The sequence below is a fragment of the Arachis duranensis genome, chromosome 5 (genome assembly GCF_000817695.3).
Source record: "Arachis duranensis cultivar V14167 chromosome 5, aradu.V14167.gnm2.J7QH, whole genome shotgun sequence".
Lineage (NCBI taxonomy): Eukaryota > Viridiplantae > Streptophyta > Magnoliopsida > Fabales > Fabaceae > Arachis > Arachis duranensis.
In genome coordinates, this window is record NC_029776.3 from 85,066,994 (window position 1) to 85,091,171 (window position 24,178).

At 34.1% G+C, this 24,178-nt stretch overlaps 1 protein-coding gene across 3 annotated transcripts; it reads right to left on the reverse strand.

The window, feature by feature from the left end:
• Positions 1 to 3,219: 3,219 nt before the first annotated feature.
• On the reverse strand, positions 3,220 to 23,083 carry LOC107490045 (nuclear pore complex protein GP210). Of its 3 annotated transcripts, XM_016110809.3 has the most exons (36): positions 22,725 to 23,082; positions 21,904 to 22,169; positions 21,579 to 21,745; positions 21,274 to 21,490; positions 20,608 to 20,954; positions 18,582 to 18,758; positions 18,232 to 18,361; positions 17,988 to 18,136; positions 17,396 to 17,507; positions 16,725 to 17,311; positions 16,495 to 16,618; positions 16,143 to 16,417; positions 15,490 to 15,597; positions 15,235 to 15,297; positions 14,408 to 14,599; positions 14,137 to 14,196; positions 13,457 to 13,525; positions 13,086 to 13,232; positions 12,855 to 12,974; positions 12,609 to 12,728; positions 11,376 to 11,531; positions 11,221 to 11,283; positions 9,502 to 9,611; positions 8,735 to 9,143; positions 8,221 to 8,323; positions 8,022 to 8,134; positions 7,667 to 7,738; positions 6,705 to 6,780; positions 5,523 to 5,630; positions 5,259 to 5,400; positions 5,100 to 5,171; positions 4,784 to 5,000; positions 4,521 to 4,587; positions 4,311 to 4,402; positions 3,961 to 4,021; positions 3,220 to 3,839 (listed from the first exon to the last, which is right to left on the reverse strand). In XM_016110809.3, exons 1-36 carry the CDS (start codon positions 22,919 to 22,921, stop codon positions 3,484 to 3,486), a joined length of 5,844 nt encoding a protein of 1,947 aa, XP_015966295.1. In that variant the 5' UTR covers positions 22,922 to 23,082; the 3' UTR covers positions 3,220 to 3,483. The 3 variants fall into 3 exon arrangements, with proteins under 3 accessions (XP_015966295.1, XP_052118254.1, XP_052118255.1); XM_052262294.1 differs by lacking the exon at positions 7,667 to 7,738 and having other exon boundaries at positions 22,725 to 23,083; XM_052262295.1 differs by lacking the exon at positions 3,220 to 3,839 and having other exon boundaries at positions 3,993 to 4,021; positions 4,228 to 4,402; positions 22,725 to 23,083.
• Between the last annotated feature and the right edge of the window lie 1,095 nt (positions 23,084 to 24,178).

Sequence of the window (24,178 nt, forward strand, 5' to 3'; positions counted from 1 at the left end):
ATTTAAAAATAAGATTTCAAATATCTTTCTATAATTTACTTCCACATAACTAAAGATAAACAATGACATCAATACAATACCTAAAGGAGTAGGACAATGAAGTCGTTTTGCTTATAAACTAGTCCACTACCTCAAGCTATCTTAAACATTTTAAATTCTTGATTATTTGTTTCATATTTACTAATCATGCCATTACTTGTAGTACAAGTAATTAAAAACTAGACTAACTAACAAAGAAAGAAAGCATGAACATATTAGGTACCCAAAACAATACTGAGTTAAAAGAATTTGAATTTTGATTAGAATAGTAACTGAAGAAGAAACAAACCTGGAGACACATTTCCAGGAATTCCATAAACATAAAGTGTGTTTTCCGGAAACGTATCATCAACATTCCTTTCCCCAAGGCATCTTTCAACCGTAACCTATAACCAACCACAAGAAAAGACTTATAACAAATAATTCATGTAGCATAGGAAGAACAAGTCCTAATAATATGATTCTCCACTATGACTCTATCAACCACAGAGACATCTTTAAAAGTTACAAACCCGACTCTGAGATTCCGGCGCGGGTTGCGGTCCTCCCTGACGGTACAACTCTTAACCTTGCCATATTTAGAAAAGTACATCCTAACTTCATCTGCAAAACTCAAATGATAAGCAAGAAATTAATGCATGCAATCCAAAATAGTCACCAAATTCAGAAAAAGAATATGAATAGAAGACAAAGCACTAACCATGTTCTGTGGCTGGTGATAAACCGCGTATATATATCTTGCTGCAAATTGTAGGGTTCAGTTAAATTAGAAAAGAACCCAAGAACATTGACATTCATATCTAACTATACATTTCAAACAGAGTGAAGAAGAAGAAGGGAAATTACCCAGGAACAAAGTTGGGATTTTGGTCCATTGCTCTCAAATCTAAAGAAACGTAATTTCTTGCTCTTTCTTTTTTTTTCTTTTTCTTGGGGTTGAAGAAAACGTGAGCTCTCAAATTTTGGAGATAGAAGAAAATGTAAGCTTAGGAAGAAAACAAGAGTAACTACTAACTAACGGTTCATATAAAAAATAAAAATTTTAATAAAATCCTTATTAAACTTTAAAAGCTTCTAATTGAATAATTTGTAGTTTGGAAATTTTGTGACCAAATTCTTGTATTATTTGTGTTTTTTGGTATATTCTCAACAAATTTTGTATTAGACATAGAGCCCGTTTGAGAAGGTTTAAAAGTAACTTCTTTGAACTTTTGACTTATGAAAAGTAGTAGTATTAATGTCTCGTGCAATTTTCAAAACAAAATTGCAGCTTTCTAAAAAGTTATTTAGGAGTTTATAGAGAAGTTAAAAAAAATGACTTCTCTCATAATACAACTACTTTTTATCACATTTCTATAAAATAAGTATTTTACAAAAAATCTAAACATAAAATAACTTATTTACAAACTACTTTTAATATAGTCATTTATTGTTTAAGTTATTTTTTTAAAAGTAACTTAATTAAGCTGTTTACCCAAACTGTACCATATTAGTCTCTAAAAAAATAAATTGCCAAATTTGTTCTCAATTTTGAAATATTAAGTATATTAGTCCCTAGCAAAATAGAAACAAAACTTGGATCTTTCAAAGCATAAAATTATCAAAACATAAGTTTTATACTTAATTTCACAAATTAAATAATAATTTAATTGATATAGTATTTTAAATATTTTTTAAATTACATATTGTATAAATATAATTGGTCATTATATATTATATAACTATCTATTACTTCTAATTCTGAAAAAAAAAAGAGTCAAGTTTTAACTCTTATACTACTTTGGAGGACTATACTTATATTAATTTTTTTAATATCAAAAGTCCTGGTAATAATTTTTTAGATGCTAATGAGTCAAATGATGATTTTTAATAAATTTTTAGAAATCGTTTAATATTCTGTTTTACATTCATAAGTTTATTAAAATTGTAGATTTTTTGGAATTTGAACTAAAACACAAAAGTTGAATTTCTATTCTTATTTGTTTTGATTTTTCTTTATATTTTATTTGAATTCAAATGGGATATTTTCTTATTGATATTTATATTTTAAAATTAATACAATTAACTTAAAGTAATAAATGTCAATAATCTATATCAATACTAAATCAAATAAACTAAATTCGATTTACATGTAGAATATACAGAAATAGTAAATCGAATCACTAATGATATACTTATAAACATAGAGTTGATTAAAAACCTTAAAGAATAAGGATTTGATTAGTATGTTAGTATGCTCAAGGATAATTTGTTATGGCAGCATATCCTCCACTCCCATACTATATGCATGCACTAAAAATCAACTATCAGTCACTCATATATAATACATGTTAAAATACAAAATACACATTAAAAATAAATTAAACAATACTTGTATTTATATGTACATACATAATACCTAATTTAGTAGTTGATTCTTTAAGTGCATATAATATTTTTTAATCCCTCTTAAGCGTCACTCACACCAGCAACAGTCCTATCACCCAAAACGCATGTCTTATTTCAGCCTTATTTATTTCATGCTTCATTGGTTCAGCGCATTTTACTTCTACCTACACAGCGGGATAAAGGAAACTTGCTCAATTGATAAGAATTTCATGCATTAATAAAACAGAATACAATAGGTTAAAGGAAAAATGTTGAGTATTTTAGTAATTTTCGATGCCTCTCTCACATTAGCTCAAACAACAATCTTTCGGTATTTTTTTTATAGGTATCTACAATTCTCAGGACAGCAACTTTATTAAATTTTGATTAGCATGTAACCAGCAAAGAAAAATAAGTCATTAGATAAAATCTCACACTAATCTCACACTATTAAAATCATCATTGATAGCTATTTAATGACTACAAATCACAAAAGTTGCTAACCCCTAACACTCTTCATTTTAAAAATTTTCAAGATATAATTGCCTGCAACTTGAAGATCTATTGTGATCATCAAGTTTTTATTACTACATCAAAATGCTCCATTAAATTCTACCCTTTAACTGGAATATCGATGTCCAACTTCTAAATCGAAACATTTTAAACAAGTCCCAAAAGGCATCAGCATTCAGCATGCATGGTAGTTTTTCAAACTCCTTTTTTAACACGCAACAAATTTTAACAAGAAACAGGGAAATTTCATTTTACCAGTCTCTTATGTTTGGACGCTTTTTTTTTTTTTAATTTATATGGTTGTGCTTTTATTCTCCCCGGGAATGTTTATTAGTTTCCACCCTTTCACGTGCATGGTAACATCACATTAACAACAACATTAACCTAGCAACCATACATATAAATGGACACTAATTAATACAGAATGCTAGCATACATTCTTAAATTTACACTACTAATTACCAAAATTGTCATTGAGAAGATTATAATACAACAATGAGCAAGAGTGCACTCCACCTATGTGTGATGAAAATTGTGGGAGGTGTCAATTAGCCCATTAAAACCCTAAAACGTATTCTGTGGATTAACCCTTCTCCTTTCTCGCTTGTAGTATGGAGTTTCATCAATAGTTCTCCTCACATATTCTACAAAAGGTTGCGGCGTCCGAGGAGACATTTCCTTTACAATGGCAGGGCTGCTTCTTTCCGGTGTGGTAGGTGCTGCTGTGGCGCTGCTTGTGGTAGCCAGGGCACTGGTTCGCTGAGATCTCACTCGTCCATCCAAGAAGCCAAAGATCCAAAATATGAGAGTTGACAGCAGAAGTGTCCCCAGTATGATTGCAATGAGGGCTTTATCAAAGGTTCCACTGGACGGCGCTGTTTCCTCAGGTTCATAGTTTACACCTATTTCTACTCTCTGGCCTGTAAAACAGATGAAAGAAAAATTAAACTTGTGATCATGCTCAGTCCTGGCATGTTTTGATAAGAAATTCAGAAATTCCTGATAGGAATCAAATTCTATCAGCTTTCGAGATTAGCTAACCAGTAGCTGGAAGTGTAACGATGATTTTGTCCTGGAATCTCTTGTTTTCCAGCACTTTCACCTGGAAACAGAGACAAGAAAAGGGGACCAGTTCAGCAATCAGTTGCTAACTTTACAGGTGATAATTTTTTAGCATTTAACAGCAGCACAGAGAAAAGAAACACAAGGCTCATTTGGGGCAGCTCAGTGCAAAAGGCTTCCATCAAGTGGAATCAATAAATGTATGCAGCATTATTAACCTTAACGATGTGTCAAGCCACCAATTACCTTGGGAAAACCAATTGTGTACATCTACACTAAAAAATAATTTCAAATTCAGGTTTACTTTGAACCAGAGTAAAACCACTCGCCTCATATTGTGCCAGGCCTCGAATGCCAAAATCTTCTTTATGAATTGGACTAACCATAACCAAATCTTGGTGATGCCATTGAATTTCAACATCTACAATATGGTAGAAGGCAGAGGTCAAATATTTTGAAGATAGTAACAAATATGCAAAAACTGGAAATTGGCAATGACATTCTTTTACTCAAATGCTAAAGCAAGGTATGTAATTTACCAGTATTTCCCAAGATGGTTATACTACTTCTGTTAGAGACTGAAGACAGATTCAGTTGCATTGAATTCTGAGGGAACACAAAAATTAACATTTTTAGCATCACAAACTAAACTTTTATAGTTTGTTCCACCACTCATATTTGAGGCATCATGAGATCGAGGGAATTCAACAGGAGAAAAAATAAAATCAACACTTCTGTCATGCAAATACTCAAGCAATGAGATGGAAAAAGACAATCCAATTTTGCTGTTAGTATGCCATACCTTGCCCATCTCCTTTACAGAAAACCCTCCAATAAAAAGTGCTGAAGCAGATCCCGAAATACGATTATGTTGTCTAAGGGAAGCATATATGGAGAGAGATATGTCTCGTCTCGAGCCTTCTAACTTGGGTACCGAGTGCACCAAATGCTCTGGTGAGTAAGGGAAGAAAAGACAGTATGTGTTGCCAGAGTCCAAATCCAGCCATGGCTTCACGTACCTTCAGTTAATTCGAAAAGAAAACATTCATATAAAATAATGAACAGAGTGTTGAAGGAATTAAAAGATCTTAGAGAAAAATGAGAAGAGATCGAAATACCCCACGTATGGTGGATCTACTCTACAATCAAACGAAACTCCATTGTTTCCTCCAGGTGAACCAGCACTAATGCTGTAGGTATTAATATCAATTATTCAGTCATGAAAATAGCTAGTTCCTTTCAAACAAAATGCATGTCTAGGATTGTAATTCACAAACCTTAGCTTCACGGGGAAGTTGTATCCTTTTGTAGGGTATGGAACATTAGTTAACATCTCTTTCGGAGCATCAACAGAAATGGTATCTCCTTTTAACACTGTAATTGTTGTTTGCAGTTTTGATCTTGCATACTGGAAAGACACTGTTCATAATAACAAATTTCAACCATAAATTTGTATAAGAGTTTCTAAAGCAAAATCTCTAGGCAATGACAATTGCACAGTTAAGTTCATTTTCTGTACTTAAAAATTAATATTTCAGCACCTTGGGCTGAACCTTCCCCAATAGCTTTGACCATCCCAGATATTGGGTCAACCGATATGACACTTCCATTTGTGGTAAACCACTGTCCAGAAACAGTATCGCTCAAACCTAAAATATGAAATCAGAATGACATTATCGTTCATGAAAAAATAGAAAGGAGAATATTGAAGGGTCGAACCCAAACTCCTTCAAGAAATTGAATATAACTGTGCCATGCTGACAGATTTAGAGCAAGAACTGACACAATATCTAATACAGATATATCACATGGATATAGCCTGGGACAAATACTAAAAAATAAAGAATAAGAGTAATAAGACAAGTAGGTCCCTGTAGAATTTTGTGATGGACATATAAATCCCTAAAGAAAAAAGTACTAAGTCCTTGAAAGCTTTTTGTTATGGACTTATAGGTTCTAGAGGGAAAAAAGTACAAAACACGTTCTTGAAAAATCGCACCACTGGATTTATAAGTCCATGATGAAAAGACAAAACATGTCCAAGTTGCAATTCTTCAAGGACTTGGTATTTTTTCTCTCAAGAACTTGGAAGTCCATCACAATTTTCTCAAGAACTTGGTACTTTTTCTTCTTCAAGGACTTATAATTCCATCACAAAAGTCTTCAAGGACCTATTTATCCTATTACTCAAGAAAAAAAAAAGGATGATAAAGCAACCAAATGTTAAGTAAAAGTACTGTCTATATAGTAATTGTGTTAAGTGACTTTAAGTGTCCAATAAGTTTAAATGTTTGATTTGTATGAGCCTATTTGAGTATGATATCGCAATACACATGCACTTGTCCTATTCCCCAAGCACACAGATACATACAAGGATACTAAAGAATTGAGATATCCAATTCTCATATTTATTTATTTTTACATTGTTTTACAAATAGGAGTAATGAAAAAACAGTGACTATATTATCATTATCTGTCTTCTATCGTATTCATCTTGCAAAAGGAAGTCTATGTGCTTCCTAGCTGAGAAACAACTTTGACTAGAATCCTATGTTAAGTTGCAGCTGCATGCATAATTCTTCACCTCATGTTTATAGAGAAGTTCATAATTCATACTTATCTATAGTGTAAATATTACTTCCATGAAGAACAAATATTTTTATTACTGTTAAGTCGGTTTTTTCATGAAAGTGAAAGCATTCCGGCAAATCAAAATAACAAACCTTTTACGCTGAAGTTAAGAGGGCTTCCAATGTGAATGACTGGATTTTGAGGATGTATATGAGCACCAACTTTAATCTGTTGGGGAAAAAAGCCTATTTAGATAATGCAACAGGACAGAGAAAGAGGAGAGAAATATCTGATCTAGTGATATTAAATTGACTCTTAAGGTATTATTTCTCTTAAGTTGACAAAAACGAAATAGAGATGACGTAGATCTACAGAATTAACTGGTCCTAAAAGGTAAAATGACCTTGAACACAATTACCAGCATATTTTAAGAGCATCAGCATGATATGATTTATGTATTGTCATAAGAATACAGGCTTCCAAAATATTTAGCATAATGCATAAAGAGATCTAGACATAGGGGTGTTCATGGATTGGATCCGATCCGCATATCCGCGGTATTTATACGACTCCGATCCAAAAATTGTGGATATCGATCCAATCTGCAAGGCTATCGGATCGGATCCGATCCACACACTAATAAGATCGGATTGCGGATTTCATGTAGGCATCTGTATATCCGCAGATCCACAAAAGTAAATAAATAAATAAGTAAATATTCTTTTTATATTTTATTTCAACTAATAATTATCATATATGTTGTATTATTTTATTTTTGTTATTTAAGAAAAGTATGTTTAATAATATTTTAAGAGTAAACATGTTTAAAAGAGTAAAAAAATAGTATTTTATTGATATTCTTTTAATAAAATAAACTTTTTAAAATATTTATGTGTTTTGCGGATATATTAGAGATCCGATCCGCATATTAGAGATCCGATCCGCAAATGTGCAGATCGGATCGGATCCAAGCTTAGAAATCGCATATATTGGATCCGATGCAATGATTTTAGTGCGAATCGAATCGAGATTTTGGCCATATCCGAGATCCGCGTTGTGGAGCTGTAACTTGATTTTTCTAAACTGCATTTTTTTAAAACAAGCAAATACTTACAAGCACATAATCTGATTTTTGTGGGGCTTCACCAATTGATACACGCACAAGAGCTTTACCTTGTCGAATTGCCTTCATGAGTCAGCCAGGACAATATTTCAATTAGTTTATTTAGCTGAGCAAAGCAATTCAGTGGACGTAAAAAAAATACTAAAGTACCAGACATCAGTCTGCACCATAAACAAATATAATATGGTCTTATGTCATCCCCACATGGATGAGCTAGCTTCAATTTGATCACCAAAATAAAAGGGTACCAGAAATCAAAGAATATGCAAGCTGACCATTCTTGCACTGCTTTTGCTCAAGATTCTATAAACCGTGAAAAGTTATTTCTGATGGAAACCATCAATACCTTGACATGTACAGTCCCTTTTCCATCAGCTGTTCTGTTTGTGTGAAGAATATCAGGGTAGTTACTTTCAACATAAAAAGGCACTGCATTGTATGCTTCATAAAAAGGATTTCCTGTTGAAACATAGGAGGACACAACAGCCAATGAGAATTCAGTCTGAAGTTTCTAACTGTGATTCATCATTGAGGGGTATTGATACCTAAATAATCATATAAGCTAGTTGGAAGATCAAATTCTGCACCAACAGCAAGGTTAACAACACTGAGAAGAACCTCCTTATTGGCTATTCTTATCTGACTGACCTGATCATAAAATAGAAATATTAAGATGTTAGAATTTCCGAACCAATAAAAATGTCAAAAATGCAAAAGACATGGTCAATAAATAGATCTTGCTGTTTTGACAAGATAGAATGGCGCCTAGAAGTGAATCCCAAAAGACGTTGACCATAACATTACCACAATAAGGCCAACTGATATTTCAAAAGCTTTTCTCTAACACAATGCAGGCCTCTGTATTCAACTAATGAAAACAAACTAAGTGGGGAAGAAGTTAAAATCATTTTGTATTATAAGTTCCATAGTGTGATGTCAAAAGTTAACAATTCTAGCAAAAACCAGAATGGATCAAAGATGGAAAATGTCGGTTTATACTCTCGAAGGAGTAAAGACCTCCCCTCAATAAAGAAGTAAGTGAAAGATAAAATTCCATACCTCAGCAACCTTTACACAAGAAGCTATCTCTGTTCTTCCTGTGTTACGATCTTTAGCTTGAATGCAGGCAAGATTATTACTTGCAGTTGTTTTAATTCTGTCCCCATCAATGAATATGTCATCCTTTTGCAAAGAACTTTTCTCCAAACTTTTCAATAAAGAATAAATAATGGCTCCTTTACGATTATGACTATCAAACTGCGAATAAGATTCTGATGATGAAGGCAATAGGCTTGTAGTTTCATAATGGGGAGGAAGAATCCAGGTTATTGGGACCCCCAAAGCCAAGGGAAGATCAGGAACCACTGTCACTGATAAAGATGAACTGTAAAACCTTGACTGCGGCTTTGAACGAGAAGTTGAGAGTTCACACGAAAATGACACAGCAACACTGGTCTTGCCTGCAGACCTGAACAAAATATGAACTTATTATATATTTCTCTACAGTACTTTTCAAATTCTTTACAATGATTCATAAAGCTATTCGAAGTATGTTTCATATACACTTTTACACTGCTTCTTACAAGGAATTAATTTCAGCAGTGTAACGTGATATAATGAAACAATAAAACCAACTCAAGGGGTTGAGGATGTGTGCACAAAATATGTTGGAAGCATAACAGAGTATTATTCAGATTTGGATAACATAATATGATGTAGTACAGGGACTTGATAGCAATTATAAGATACAAAAAATTAAATCATTTATGTCCATTTTAAATATTTTTACACAAACTATATGAACAGAAACGGTGCACAACATATACCTTCCATACAAGACATTAATAAAGCCAAGGTCATTCTCATCCCCGGAACCACTAACTTGACTTTCTTCAGAAGCACTAAGCAAGCTTTCTGCCATTTTGAAACTCAATATCTAAATAAACAAAGCAAAGTCATTATTCTCTTTGAAGAACCCGATAAATATATGGAAAATAAGGGCAGTGAAATTTGTAAGATATAATCATTCATGTACCTCCTCCTATCAATTTAAGCTTTTGGGATAAGCAGCTTCATGATATGATATCAAGGCTTTTGTGATTAAAAGGCTTAGAGTTCAATCCTTATTACCCCAAAAAGAAAGAATTTAAGCATAAGTTGAAAAAAAGTATTCATGACATGATATCAAAGCTTTTCTGATTACGTTTAGAGTTCAATCCTTATTAGTCCAAAAAGAAAGAATTTAAGAATAAGGCAGAAGAGGGGAACAAAAAAGAGAAAGAAAACCTATACAATATACAAAAAATCATGCTTCAAGCCCAAAAATAGCTTTTGCATGAGGGACACATTACATAACCATTCAAGTATCTATTAGCTTAAGCTTTTGAAATAAGTGATCTCATAACATGGTATCAAGGCTTTTATGACCTTAATCTTTATTATCGCAAAAGAAAAAATTTTTAGCATAAGACAAATAAAAAGAAGAAGAAAAAACCATTCATGCAAACCCAAAGCCAAGCTTTTTGGTTAAGTGCTTTCATGACATGGTTTCAAAGCCCCAATGATTAAAAGATCTGGAGTCCGATCCTTGTTATCCCCCAAAAGAAACAAATTGGACATAAGGCACAATAAAAAAAAAGAAAAGAAAAAGCTCTATGCACACTCATGCTTCAAGCCCAAAAAAGTCCTGCGTGAAGAGGTGTGTTAGATATTTAACCATTCATGCTACTCTTATCAGCTTAAACTTTTGGGATAAGTTGTGCTACAACAGGATTGTTCCCATTATCGAAAATGTTTTCATCACAGATAAGTCCTTGGAAGATCATGCTCATGCAATTTATTTTCATTAATACTTGAAAAAGCTACAGTAACTTGTTGGCATTATTTCAGCTTCAGGTGTGTCTTAAGGTTTCTGCGTGGATAACTTAACTGTAAATGTAATAGCTCGGCTATCAACTTTGGTAACTGTTTTTCTTAAGGTTGAGATTGGGATCTGTAAAGTATGGCTATATCATTGAAATAAAATTGTGGTGCTTTGGTATCAATGATAGGCAGATGGTGTGACATGGTTGAGCATTAGCAACTCCACTACCAGAACCATAGATTCTGTGTAGATTGGAAACCTCTGATTTGTTGTAGTCTTTGACACGTTTTGTGTTTCAAGATACAGTTATACTACTAAAAGGGATATTGTATATAGTGCATGCTTCCAGCATGTGCAATGTGGTCCTTAAATACATAGGAATGCTCAAATATAAAAAGCAATGGGAAGTCCCAATTTGAGTTTTAACATCTTCATTTTCAGTAATGTTTTTATTAGAGCACAATATATCCTTCCAATTCCATTGTATTTTTCTTGATAGGCATAAATTTTAGGCCACTATGATCTTTATATTCCCAGGTGTTACAAACTTTAGTATACATCACGTGATTATGTAACTTACGTTGCACTTGTTAACTGCTCCCTAATGCATTTGTTAGCTATATAGAAAAGAAAAGGAATTTTGTGTTGAAATGGGAAGATAGATTTGAAGATAAAACCAAACCTTTTCATCTTCAATAGTCCAGTGGTAATTTTTGCACAGCTCATAAAATGAAAACAAGTTTCCCTGACAATACCAAAAAGAACAGCCATTAAGATATAGATTAAAAAGGAATGGAAACTTTTCTCTTTCATTTTAATTGTTATTTTAACCATCACCTCGGGAAATAATGGATAAATTGGCAATTTGCGGCCAACCCCAAGTTGTTCACTCTGCACATGCAATTTGACAGTAGATGGAACTCCCACCCTTAAACTGCTCTGTGCTTCACAAATAACATTGTTCCCGTTCACAAGCACACTGGCAATAATTGTCTGACAATAGTAATGTCGTAGCTTAGATTAAGATCTTCCACAAACCAGATATACTTAAATATAGGATGCATAAAGTACATGTTAAAAGAAATGAGTATACATCAGGTTTATTTGAAGCAGACAATTTGAATGATTTGCATGTGTTTCTTTTTTTTATTTTCCATTAGGAATGGCAAAGAAGCACATGAGCAGAAGAAAGATATACACTCAAAATCATAAAATGTTAAGAGATCTATGATTATGTTTTTGTAAAACAACGAAATGAACTGAATAATTAAAGCCATAGCAGATAACTACAATATTTTCCTTTTTTCTCATTCCTAAAATGTCTGCAGTGCCCCAACAGTAATTGTTCCATGCTTGCAAGGGAAATTTATAGCTTTCAATATAAAAGAATAACAAAAAAAGCTTTTCATGAAATAAGAAATCCATTATGACAAGGAGAATAAACTAATGGATAAACAATCCTCCTAATGTAAAAGCAAAACACAAACAAAGAGAACATCAGCAATGCAAAGCTGCGTAGATCCTCAACATACCAATACAACAACAAAACAAAGCCTTATCCCACTAGGTGGGGTCGGCTATCCTCAACATACCAATAAAGGAAAGAAAATTTTTCCTCTGAACAGTCCATATAACATGTATAATGTATGAGCAAAAGGAAACAGGACAATCCTCATTTGCCCAATATTCCAAAAAGCCATTCTTTTACTACTCTGACTAACACCCAATCAGGTGAAAATCCATACACCATTGTGCGCATAGCCAAAGCTTAGGTAGTGTTGAAAACATACTTTCACAGTTTTACCTACTATTAGGCAGATGGTGGCGTATATTATTATATATCAACAGCATGCCAGTCCTAATGACATGATCATCACAAATGCAGCAACAGAAACTACTGTGTTCAGCCAAAGTACAGAATTTGTCTTGTCTAGACGTAAAAAAGTAAGGTTTGCAATACATAATCAGCTAAACTATGCATAAACATGAATCTCTGCATTTTGCACAACAAAAGTTAAAATTCGAGATAACATCAAGAAGTTATGAGTCTGAGTGTATTTCACATCTTACAGTGTTCCCAACAGATATTGCCAAGAGCCTTCCAGAATATCTATCAATACTTGCAATTTTATCATTTTCAATCAAATACTCAACGTTAACACCAAGAGTTGGGCCTCCTTTCATGGCCAGCTGAGCAAACAAATTAAATAAAATAGCGTCACCACAAAACCAACAAAAATAAAACACAAAACAAAGACTTCATAAAAAAGAAAAATAAAATTCACACTGAATGCGCTACAGTGCTACAGTACATACCACATATGACGCACCAGGAAGCAGGAAGATATCACGAGGGTGTATTACTGGTGGTGCATATACTTCCACCTTAATAGCTTGACTCTGTATTATATGTCCAGAATGTTGAACAGCACTGACCTGGTTTCAATGAATTAAAAGAATAACTTTTTGACTTTTCAGGAGTCTAATAGTCTGCATAAAAATTGGATTGGTGAAGTTCAAGATTTTAAGGTTTGACAATAGACTTACATGAAGGGTTGTAATTCCAAGATGTCTCCCCCTTATTTTAAAACTTGGTGCATTAACATGTCCACCTACAAGACTTGAGAAATTGTCGGAATCCAGCAGCTCAAGTATACCATCCTCAACATGTACATGAAGAGTCATGTAAACAAACTGCAGTATATTTTCCAAATCATTAACTTGTGAATCAAAATAGAAAAAACTCACTATAATCTGTTCCTATAGGTGAATAGAAGACAATCACGTCCAAGAGGACCAATAAAATCAGTAAGATAATAATCATGTAGATCATATTCAAGTCAGTTCATATTACATCAATGTCCCACACAATCAAACCATCGTAGCCAAAGCAAAAGAAAATGCAAAACAATTCAAACCTGAGAAGCAAGAAAATTCCTTCCATCATTAGTACCAGCCAATAAGTCAATAGTTTGCAAACCTCCCTCCTACAGATATCAGGATAACATCAATTCTAGGTTTGATAGATATCAGTAATTCAGTATATTACATTTTAAAGTGACAACACAATATCATAAAACAGCATGCAAGCTCAATATCCACATAGTAGAAGTTTTCATCAGAAAATTCATGAGGAAATGTTCCCTCCTTTAAACCAATGAAAAGGAATTCACATTGAGTGCAAAAACCAAGATCAACAAGTGGTGCAAGCATTTATCCTTTCCTTTCCTTGTATTTTTTCATGCCAAAGTAGACAGATTGTAATACAGATTTCCTCAGCTCTAATCAGTCAAGAAAGTACAGCACTTAATTTTATGACATGTAAAATAGATTCCATACAATTCTGTAAGAAATAAAGAAAACCCCAAAACTGGTGACATTGTTAAGAACTAGATATAGATGATAATCAATTCGGTTGAATATGGATTAAATTCTTATAAGCTTTGAATATCATTCAGGATGGACCAGGCTAAGGTGTTATTCAGCTACCTTCCAGAGTAGTTACCCGTTTCTGTGGGAACATTTGATAAGTGTCCATTTTAAGAAAATCTCATGACCCAGTTATGGCCGAAACTAGAAAGACTTCGAAAAAAATTACCATCAAGCTAATCTCCTCTCCTGATGCGATCTTAATCCATTCTATATCTGCTACTTGGACCTGTAATGGTTAATAATAACAAGCGTCAAACACTAAATAACAGCTGATTATCGTACAATGAGACCAAGTTAAATCACAGTAAAGAATACAAAGGAACGAAAATTTCATATCCTATTGACACTAATGGGTAATAACTTTTTAAGTCATGATACAACAAAAACGTATCCTTATCCCACAAGGTGTTACAACAACATGGATCAAGGGAGCTTACAAGGGCAGATGCTCTTGGTGGAGGAGTTAGCCCAATGTCATACAAAGTCAGATTAGCTATCCCTAATCCCTTTGGAGAGAGAATTAGTTGAAAGCATTCTAGTCCTGATGGTGGCTGGGTGACTTCCACAACTTGAGAATCATTTGTAACAGCTTCCAAGAAACAGCTCCCACCAGTAATTGACAAATTTACCTGGAAGCAAGCATATAAGATAGTTAAACAGCCCTTAAATAATAAGTCCAACACACTAAAAGTTTATTCAGTAGTGATTGACAACTTCCAAAAGTTACCAATGCTCTTCTTACATAATATGTTTTATTCACCTCTCCCAGTTCCCATGTAATTATATTATATATTGGGCCATGAGGAATCCATGAGTATATCATCTATTTTATAAATATTTTTTGGTAGACTTTTTAATTTTTGGGTAGATATTTGTGTTGTCAATTAATTGTAATTGTTAAAATTCATGTCTACCACTAATCCTTTTTTTTTTTTTACAAGGCAATTTCACATAATATGAACAGTGAAATTGTCCAAGGTGGTTGACTACTGTAAATTCTTGAAGGTGAAATAATTCTACCATAATGTGTTAGTGTTCAACAAAGAATTAGTAAATATATCGAGTTACCTTTGCCTTAGGATTGAAATATATCAGGTTAAAATTCATGTCTACCACTAATCCCGTTTTTTTTACAAGGCAATTTCACATAATATGAACAGTGAAATTATCCAAGGTGGTTGACTACTGTAAATTCTTGAAGGTGAAATAATTCTACCATAATGTGTTAGTGTTCAACAAAGAATTAGTAAATATATTGAGTTACCTTTGCCTTAGGATTGAAATATATCAAGTTGAACTCTGGATCAACTCTTAGGGTAGAAACTAGCTGCATCGTTGAACAAAGATATCTTTTCAACACATAAGACAAACAATTGAGATATAGGTGATACAAAATCCCATCACAACTAACAGAAACGCAGCAAGACGTAGAAGTAGACCAGAAAGCGAAATCGTATTTAATCAAGAAAAGAAAAAAAGATCAGCTCCATATTGAAGTGACTATTACAGTAGATAGTACCTGTAACCGAATTGCATCTGTTAGCAAATTTTCTCTTTCACAAAAGAGGTGAGATGTATTGTATTCCAAGCTGCCAATGAAGCCAGTAACAGTAGCACGAACAATGCACTAACAGACACAGCATTTAATGTCATGTAAGTTATCCATGAATTAGTTCAAGACTTCAAGGTAAGTAAAAATGATCAAAGATGGATTAGAAACAAGGGAAAAGATTCAAATGGATGCTACACAGTCAATGCATAATAAAGTCTGTTGAAATTTATTAAAAGTACTGCACTACTCATGCAAGAAAATCTTTAAGCATAACTCTCAGACTAAACAACATTCCTATAACATACCAAATAGTAGCAACAACAATTACTCTTTTTCTTGGGTAGAGAAAGAAATTTATTGAAAAAGAAAAGAACTAATTTATAGATCACAAGGTATAAAAATTAAAATATTGATACACTAACTTGACATGTGCTAACTACAAAGTGTTAGTGGGACATACGTGAACAAAAACAATGCCAAAGGCATGCTGAAATAAAATGGTTTTTTAGGACAGCAAGTTTCAACAAACAATCAAGTTATTAAAATACAAAAAGTTGCCAAATATAGAAACAGGAGAGACAGTAAATAAAATGACACATTTAACAGAAATATTTTAGTACCAATCCTGATTCATTTTGCAAGACCAAGAATCTCTCCCAGTTGTTGGACTTCACAATATCAAAAGCATAATCCCAATATGCTAGTCCCTCACAACTGCTAAGCTCCCAGCTCAAACTGAGAGAAGATGAGTTTGCAAAAGGTTCTCCAGAATCACTAATACCAGCAGCAGATACCCGAATAGTGCGTCCATTTGCCACAGTAACAGGGGAATTTCGAAGTTGCCCCGAACTACGGTCAGCTTGAGCTGCGGCTCTAATAATTACGCGTTCATTCACTGTAAAGCATAACTCAGATTATCACCATGTTGTTCTGTCGACGAGAAAAAACTCACATTGTACAAAAGATGTCAACCTGGTTCGTCAGCAATGACTACAATATGAGAAGGAATGCTACAAGTAACCGACAGCCAAACTTCAGCTACTGAAGGAAGAGGATGGTCATCTCCCACCAAGTTCCCACGTTTGAAAAGAAGTTTCTGAGTCATTTAAAAGAAGAAAAGGTATTATTTGCTAACTCTTACATCCTCTTAAATTTTAAATACATTAAGAAACTTTCAACCATTAAAAAAGGCTGCAACTTACAAAGGTTCCCAGTGTTTGACATGAAACTCCATACAAACTGTTATAGCTACCAGATAACCTATGCACAAGAACTCCATTTTCAACCAGAGCATTATCCTGACGTATAACATTCACAGTTTCAATAAAATCAACACCTTTGTCCCACTGTTCAGGTCCACCAACAAGTAATATGTCTAAACTTGTCCCAGGGACAAGGTATAACTCCTCTAACGTATGAGATTGCTTATTACTTTTTGTTTGAGCCAAGTCAAGCCAGTAACCACCAAATTTGTTTCCATCACTAGCCTGTTGCACAATAAGGGGTACATATGCCGCAACACGAAATGATGCTTTTAAGACAACAGGACCATGACTGTATTCATTATATTCTTTAGAAAGTATGGCATGGATCACAGCATGACCAGGATTCAAAGCATATAAATGTGTCCAAGAGCAAGGAAAACCATCAGCTGATGAATGGAACTGAGTATTTGTCGCTGTTTCCAAATATGATAAGTCCCGAGTTGAATTGACAATTACAAAAGACTCGCTTCCAGCTTTCCATTTAATCAAAGAATTAAAGACATTGCATCTATAAAAGAAGGCACCTGCACAGGAAAAACGAACATAAGCACAAAAGGTCAAGCAGTAAAATGAAAGGAAACCTAATATATTATTTAATATGGTGTCACCGTTTGCTGCTTTCATTGTCACAGCAGCTTGAAGGTGTGATCCAACAACAGTTTCTACTGGAAAATTGTGAAGCACAACCATAGAAGATGGGATGGAGACTTCAACGAGGACCTATAAGAAGATAAAAACTACAAAATAAAAATAGTTTCCAATTTACACATGGATAAAAGACAGACAAATTGCACAGAGAAAGTACAATAGGAAACACCTGTCACAAAATATTTAAGTAAGAAAACGTCCCACTATCAACAACAATAATAAGCAAGCATCATGCCACTAACTGGGGCTGGCTAAATAGATTAGAGGACACCATACTGTGCTGTCATCAATCTTTTTTATAATCAAATCATTAAATTTGATATCTGTTTTAATAGTTTTAATTATCGTAAGTTGATAGATGCTACTATCTTTTTCCACTGTAGGCAATAACGCATACCTAATTGCTACTATCTAACAAGCATCACTATAACATTTAACTGATATGCTACAAAGCATGAGAAATGCAAATCTGCTATTAGATTAGGCCACAAAGAACCAAACGTTACCAATTTGGTAAATAATGTGAAAAGTAATCGACCTTAATGTCATTACCTCATCATAATTTAGTGAATCATATATAGAAAACACTTTAATGGTAGCTTTACCAGGCTTTTTTGCCTGAACAATACCAAATGCTGATACAGATACAGTAGATGTGTCTGAAGACAACCATTTGTAGTCACTCACTGCTTTTGCACAACCTACACCATATAGGCATATAGGGATCAAAATTCAGTAAAAGATATCAGAAATAAGCTATATATCTCAAACTGATAGGACAGAAAAAGCTTCCAACCTCCTATGGCCTTCAACTCCACATCTTGATAAACACCAGGGGCCCAAGGCAATAAGATGGTTCTATTTTCATTTTCCAAAGTGAACATCACTTGATCACAAATCATAATCTCTTGCACAACTGTTATAATCTGTAAGGTTTAACAAACAGCATGATTTGGAAAAACTTAAAATAATATTGCCCAGTCTACAAAGCAACACACACCCTCTCACCACCCCTAAACAAAGAAGAGCATGACAACAGAGCATCCCATGGTCCATCAAGAAAAAAGAGGTCACAAATAATTAAAGACAAAGGAATTAAAGAAAAATATATGCTTCTGCAGAAAATTTCGAAGAAAAAAGGATCACCTCCTTTTTGTTGTCGGTCCCAGCAGGATAGGCCAAAGAAGCTGTAAATTTTCCAAGTCCAGGGGAATAAGCTTTAAGGATTTTAGAATTCCGCCAGCCATGTTTGACAGCAATATCATTTGAAACCAAAAATGTTCTAAAGTATTTGTGGTCATCATAAACCTTAATATCATCATTCTGCAATACAATGAAAAATGTTGTTAGGAGAAAACTCACAAGCAAAATACAAAACAAATTCAAATAAGAGAAGAAGAAATTGAGTAATATAGATATATAATTAATAAAACAGATGAAACAAGGCCCGCATTGAAAGTAGAAAACATCATACAATGCAAACAACACAAAACTGTACAACAATAACCAGTTTTTAATAAGTTTCCTTATCATTTGAATATAAAAGACACAAATTGCAAACAACATTGAAAAGATTATGAGAGACTTCCTTTGGTGTCGAGCTTTGGAAGCAGGAACACTTGGTGAATCAGGAAGTTTGTTGCCATGATGCCATCCTAAAAAGAAGTCGTGGGCCTCAGCAATATTGTGTCTAGGAACATTACTTTGGTGTCAAAATGGCTATGGCGTTTTCCCTTAGAACCTCAATCTCTTTGGCATCAACTTATCGAAATTATATGGTGTGGACAGGAATGGATGGGATGCTAATTTTGATACTCATGCTACTCATTCTAGCCCTTAGAAATTCATTTCTCAAGGTTACACTACTTTCAAACCCTTGCCCTCCTTTATTGTAGGTGACGGGCTCATTTCTACTTTTGGGAAGACCATTGGAAAGAGATACCTCTTTAAACCTAGCTTTTCCTCATCTCTGTCATCTTTCCTTGCATGATTCTCCTATTTGGTTCTTTTACATTACATATGTTTCCTCTTTCTCTCGGGACTTCCATTTCTTTTGTAACCCTAATGATAGGGAATCCTCTAAACCTTTGACTCTCCTAGGTCTCTTTGATGATTTTTCTTTGTCTTCCAACCTTGACAAAAGGATAAGGTCTCTTGACTCCTCTGGTAGTTTTAGTTGTACATCCTTCTTCCAATTTTTTACTCACTCCTCTAACACAGCTTCTTTCCATGTAGATAAACTCAATTGGAAGTCCAAAGTTCCCTCTAAAGTCAACTTTTTTACATGGACAATTGTGCTTAAGAAAAATTAATACCAATGACTTGCTGCAGGTTTGAAGACCACATAAGACTATCTCCCCCTAATGTGTGTGTTATGTCCGGGAAAATTCAAAGTCAAATTCACATCCTTTTTTTTTTTTTGCATTACCCAATTGTTGTATTCTTATGGAACAACTTTAGCATCTTTGATGAATATCGGGTGTCCGTATAATCCTAGAGCAATTTCTATTGACTAGTTTGTTGGATTTGGTTGCAGAAAAGAGGCAAAGGTTTTGTGGCAATGTTCATTTTTTTTTTTCCACCATTTGGACTTTTTGGTTGCAGCATAATGCACACCCCTTCAATGAGAGATTTTCTGACAAACATGTTTTATGGAATAAAATTAGACACCTAGCTTCTAGTTGGTGTAAAGCTCATGATCTTTATAGGGGACTTTCCCTCTCAGACATGTTGAGACACCAGAAAACTATGCTTTACAGATAACTTTTGTGTTTTATGCTTTTGCTTTTCTATAAGAGAACCCTTATCCGCCAAATTGTTTTATCGTTCTCATCGTCTTAATGAACTTCTTTTTTAACCCAATTTTGCCTGAGTTGACATGGGAAGCAATTTACCTTTGTAGGAAACATTTTCCAAAGCAAAAGTAACAACAGTAGTCTGTTTTAAAGATATTGTCTAAGCCAACAGATTGACTTGACAACTAGTTGGATGACATAACATCTACCAAACGGACAGTAGTTCAATTTATTTTCTAGCATGAATATTTTTTTTAAGTTTTTCTCACCATAACGTTAGAATATAAAAGTATACACTTGTACTGATGCCAATCAAATACATTAATGGAATCTTGTCGTTGAAAAATGAATAAGAGAAAGAAAAGCATGCAACCTACCTCGGTGATATAAATCTCTTGTGCATCATGAGCATGTGCAAAAACCTTTATCTGGATAAGATACTGATGGCCAGACACTACATACCAACGAGCCGTTTGAGGTATGGAGTCGATTTCTTCCACAGGATCACCAGTACTAGATAAAGGTGCTAGAAATAAACTTAACGAAGCTGGTAGGACGACGTTTAGTGAAGAAACTTGTACATGACCAGCAACCCTTATGTCTTCAACAATGATAGCTGTCATTCCCAAGTTCCATGCATATGCTAATCCTGTCTTTGAGTCAACCTGAGCAACCGAACCATTTGAGACAGACCAGTGATGATGTGGTGACGGTAAAGCAACCACTACAAAAGACAAATAAAATATTAGTAAGACTTTCAATAAAATGCTGACCAACAGCATAACAGGAAGCATATATAGAGCCAATTAATATGAAGAATAGCACAAGTGTTAGAGGCACGTATTTAGGGCCTATAAACACATAACCATTCATCATTCAGTATTCAATGTTACTAAAAATTATCCTAACACAGAAAATATAAGATTCCTCAACTAGACATGATCAGTTATATTCCTAGCAGCTAGTTCTGCAGTTTACATAATCACAGGAAAAAAAGATTTAAAACTAAGACAGCCACAGCTTTAAATGAAAAGTAACAAAACCTTGAGGAACATTTCCCCGAGTGACTTTAAGTGTATAGGGAATGACTGCACCAACAAGGACAAAAACTGGTGAGGGAGGATCAAGTGACATAGCTTCAGCTACAGTGAGAACAATCTCATCAGACAAATTCTTCAACTGTGGCTCAAGCAAAAGCACAGAGACAAGCTCATGGCCAATCTCAACTCCCCTTACTACATATAGATCTGAAAATACACCCTGCAAAACAGGGCAAGGAAAAAGGGGTGGAATGAGTGTTAGCTGTGCATTGGCTAAACACGTTTGAACCTGCTAATCACAGACTTACATTTTCTTCAAGCATTATTTGTATATCCAAGTCACCACAGAGTCCTCCACAATCACTAAGGGGAGAATCCTTTAGAGGAACATTAACAAGGTGGTGAGGCAATCCACTGACTTCAGGCATAAGGTTCCACATAAACTGTAAGCCAACTAATGAGGAAAACACATTTTCTGCAGTAAAATAGTGGACTTCAATAAATATTTTCAATCTGATCAAAACACAAGGAGAGAAAATTAAAATAAGAGTTTTGAGTATAACTAAGATAATATACATATATTTGTCAGATAATCCCAAGAAATATACAGCATAAACAAGAATTCACAATGACCTTCACTGTCAAAGGCACGGATGCGTAGTGTAGCAAGTCCATCCAAATCAAGCTTAATAGAATTATGGAATATCTGGATCCTGGATATATTATCAATGAAGACTTTGCATCGAACTACAACCCCAGTATTTACATCAGCAGCATAAACGGCAGTCTCCTTCCGACCACTATAAGGGGCAATTGATCGCAGCCTTGCACTAGTTGAGCACTTGCTGCTAGAGTTGTACTCCGGCAGTACAGATAGTATATCATGATGATCCCATGACCTAACAACGTATCACAAAACATTTAACAAACGATGCTCACGAAAGGACAATTGGAGAACTCAAGGAAGATAGAGACTTGGAGAATGAGAGCATATTTCTCATTGACATGAATGAATGAATCATCTTACAGTTATTAGGTACAAAGCTGCTGTATATGCATGATTGTTTTAATTTTTAACTTAACCCCACTAACAATGCATAGCAATAAGCCACTAACTAACTAACTAACTATGCAACTCACACTGATCGCATTGTTATCAGGCTTGTATGTTCTTGTTGGTGTATGCATGTGTTTCATTTTTTTTTCTTTTTCTTTTTTTTTTGGTATCAAAAGGAAAAAAAAATGTAAATAACTGAACTTATAACAGAAATGTATCATGCATGCAGCTCAACCAACTCCATGCAGCTTCTTTCAATTTATTCTCACAAATTCAAATTCAAAGTCGAAATTGTATATAATACTATAATATTACATAAAAAATACATGAATTGTGCATATATAATACGCAAAAAAAAAAAAGAAGAAAAAAAATGGAGGTTTGAGTTATTATTCACCATTTGAAGCAACCATCACTTCCTTGAAGCCTGTACTCGACAGGGTAAGTCATTTTGGGAGGCAAAAGAAGGTTAACATCTGCAATGTGCGGTCCAGAAGAACCACCATACGGCAACGTTTCATGCACAAATGCGATCAGCACCACCACACAGCTCAGCAACAAAAAAGAAGCGAAGTTTGCCATCATCTCCCACATGAACTAGCTAGTTTCGATCATGAACTACTACACCACTGGATTTTGCATTTCGTTGACGAATATGGTAAGAATCCGAGTCAAAGTGAAGCGAATTGAATTGAAGTGAGTATGGAACTGTGAGAGTGAAGTTATTTTGATTTTGGGGGATTTCGAGGGTTTAGGGTTTTGGGGAGAAAACCACGTGCAGGTGCACGTGCAAAGTTAAAGTGCAAGCGTTTTAGTGGGTCGCACGAGTCGATAGTGACAGCTGGCAGGTTCTTATTGGTCTAACCGGTCGGAAGCAACTTTGTCTAGCCCTGAAAATTAAAAAGGGCATTAAAAAAAGTTGCACAAATTTTGAATCTTATACAGTTTCGGTATACGCTATACACTACACTCGGTTCTCATTTTTATAGTTCTGATATACTTAAGGATCAAGGTTTGCAGAGAACTTTATTACTTTTTAATAAAGTTCATTTAGGTAATATAAAAAATTATATTTATCTATATGTATATGTCAATAACTGATTATGTGTCCTTGCGATTTTCGTCAACTTTTTTCGTATTGATATGGTTATAGAATTTTGTCAAATAAATAAAGCCCAATCTTTATGCTTACTTAGCTGGGCTTCTTGATATGTGTTTTGGTCAAGAACTCTTTCGTTACGTCATATATTTTGATAATGGGAAGTAGATCACTCTTGGGCTTGGGTTTGAGTAAATCTTCATTTCTGGACCACAATTAAAGTGTAATAGAAGGTCGAATTAGTCCAAAAAAAAAGAAGTTCCAGATATTTTTGTTTTTCTCTCAACGTCTCTCTAAGTCACTGTTTAGAGCCACCACCATGAGAGGTGAATCTGTCCGAGGAGGACATTCAAGGTCGCATGATCACAACCAAAAAAAAAAAACAGGTCGCATGATCCAAGAAGAGAGGATGATCAGCTGATTACAGCAGGAAAAAAGTGAGAAAGAACAATGAAGGGAAGAGTTTCTCAGGGGATTTTTCGTTGGTCCAAACATAGTTGTCAGAATCGAATCGATTATCGAACTAGTTAAGTTATTGGATTATGTAAGTTATTGGTTGAATCGGTTAATCCGGTTCTATATAAATAAAAAATAAAAAATAATTAAAAATTTAAATTTAAAATACATATTTTCACTAACATTTTAAGAATATCAAGCTATTTCAAAATAATATGAAACAAGAACAATAAGTATTTTGTTATTTTTACTCTATCATAAATATTTTTATTTTGTTTTTATATTAAAATAACTAT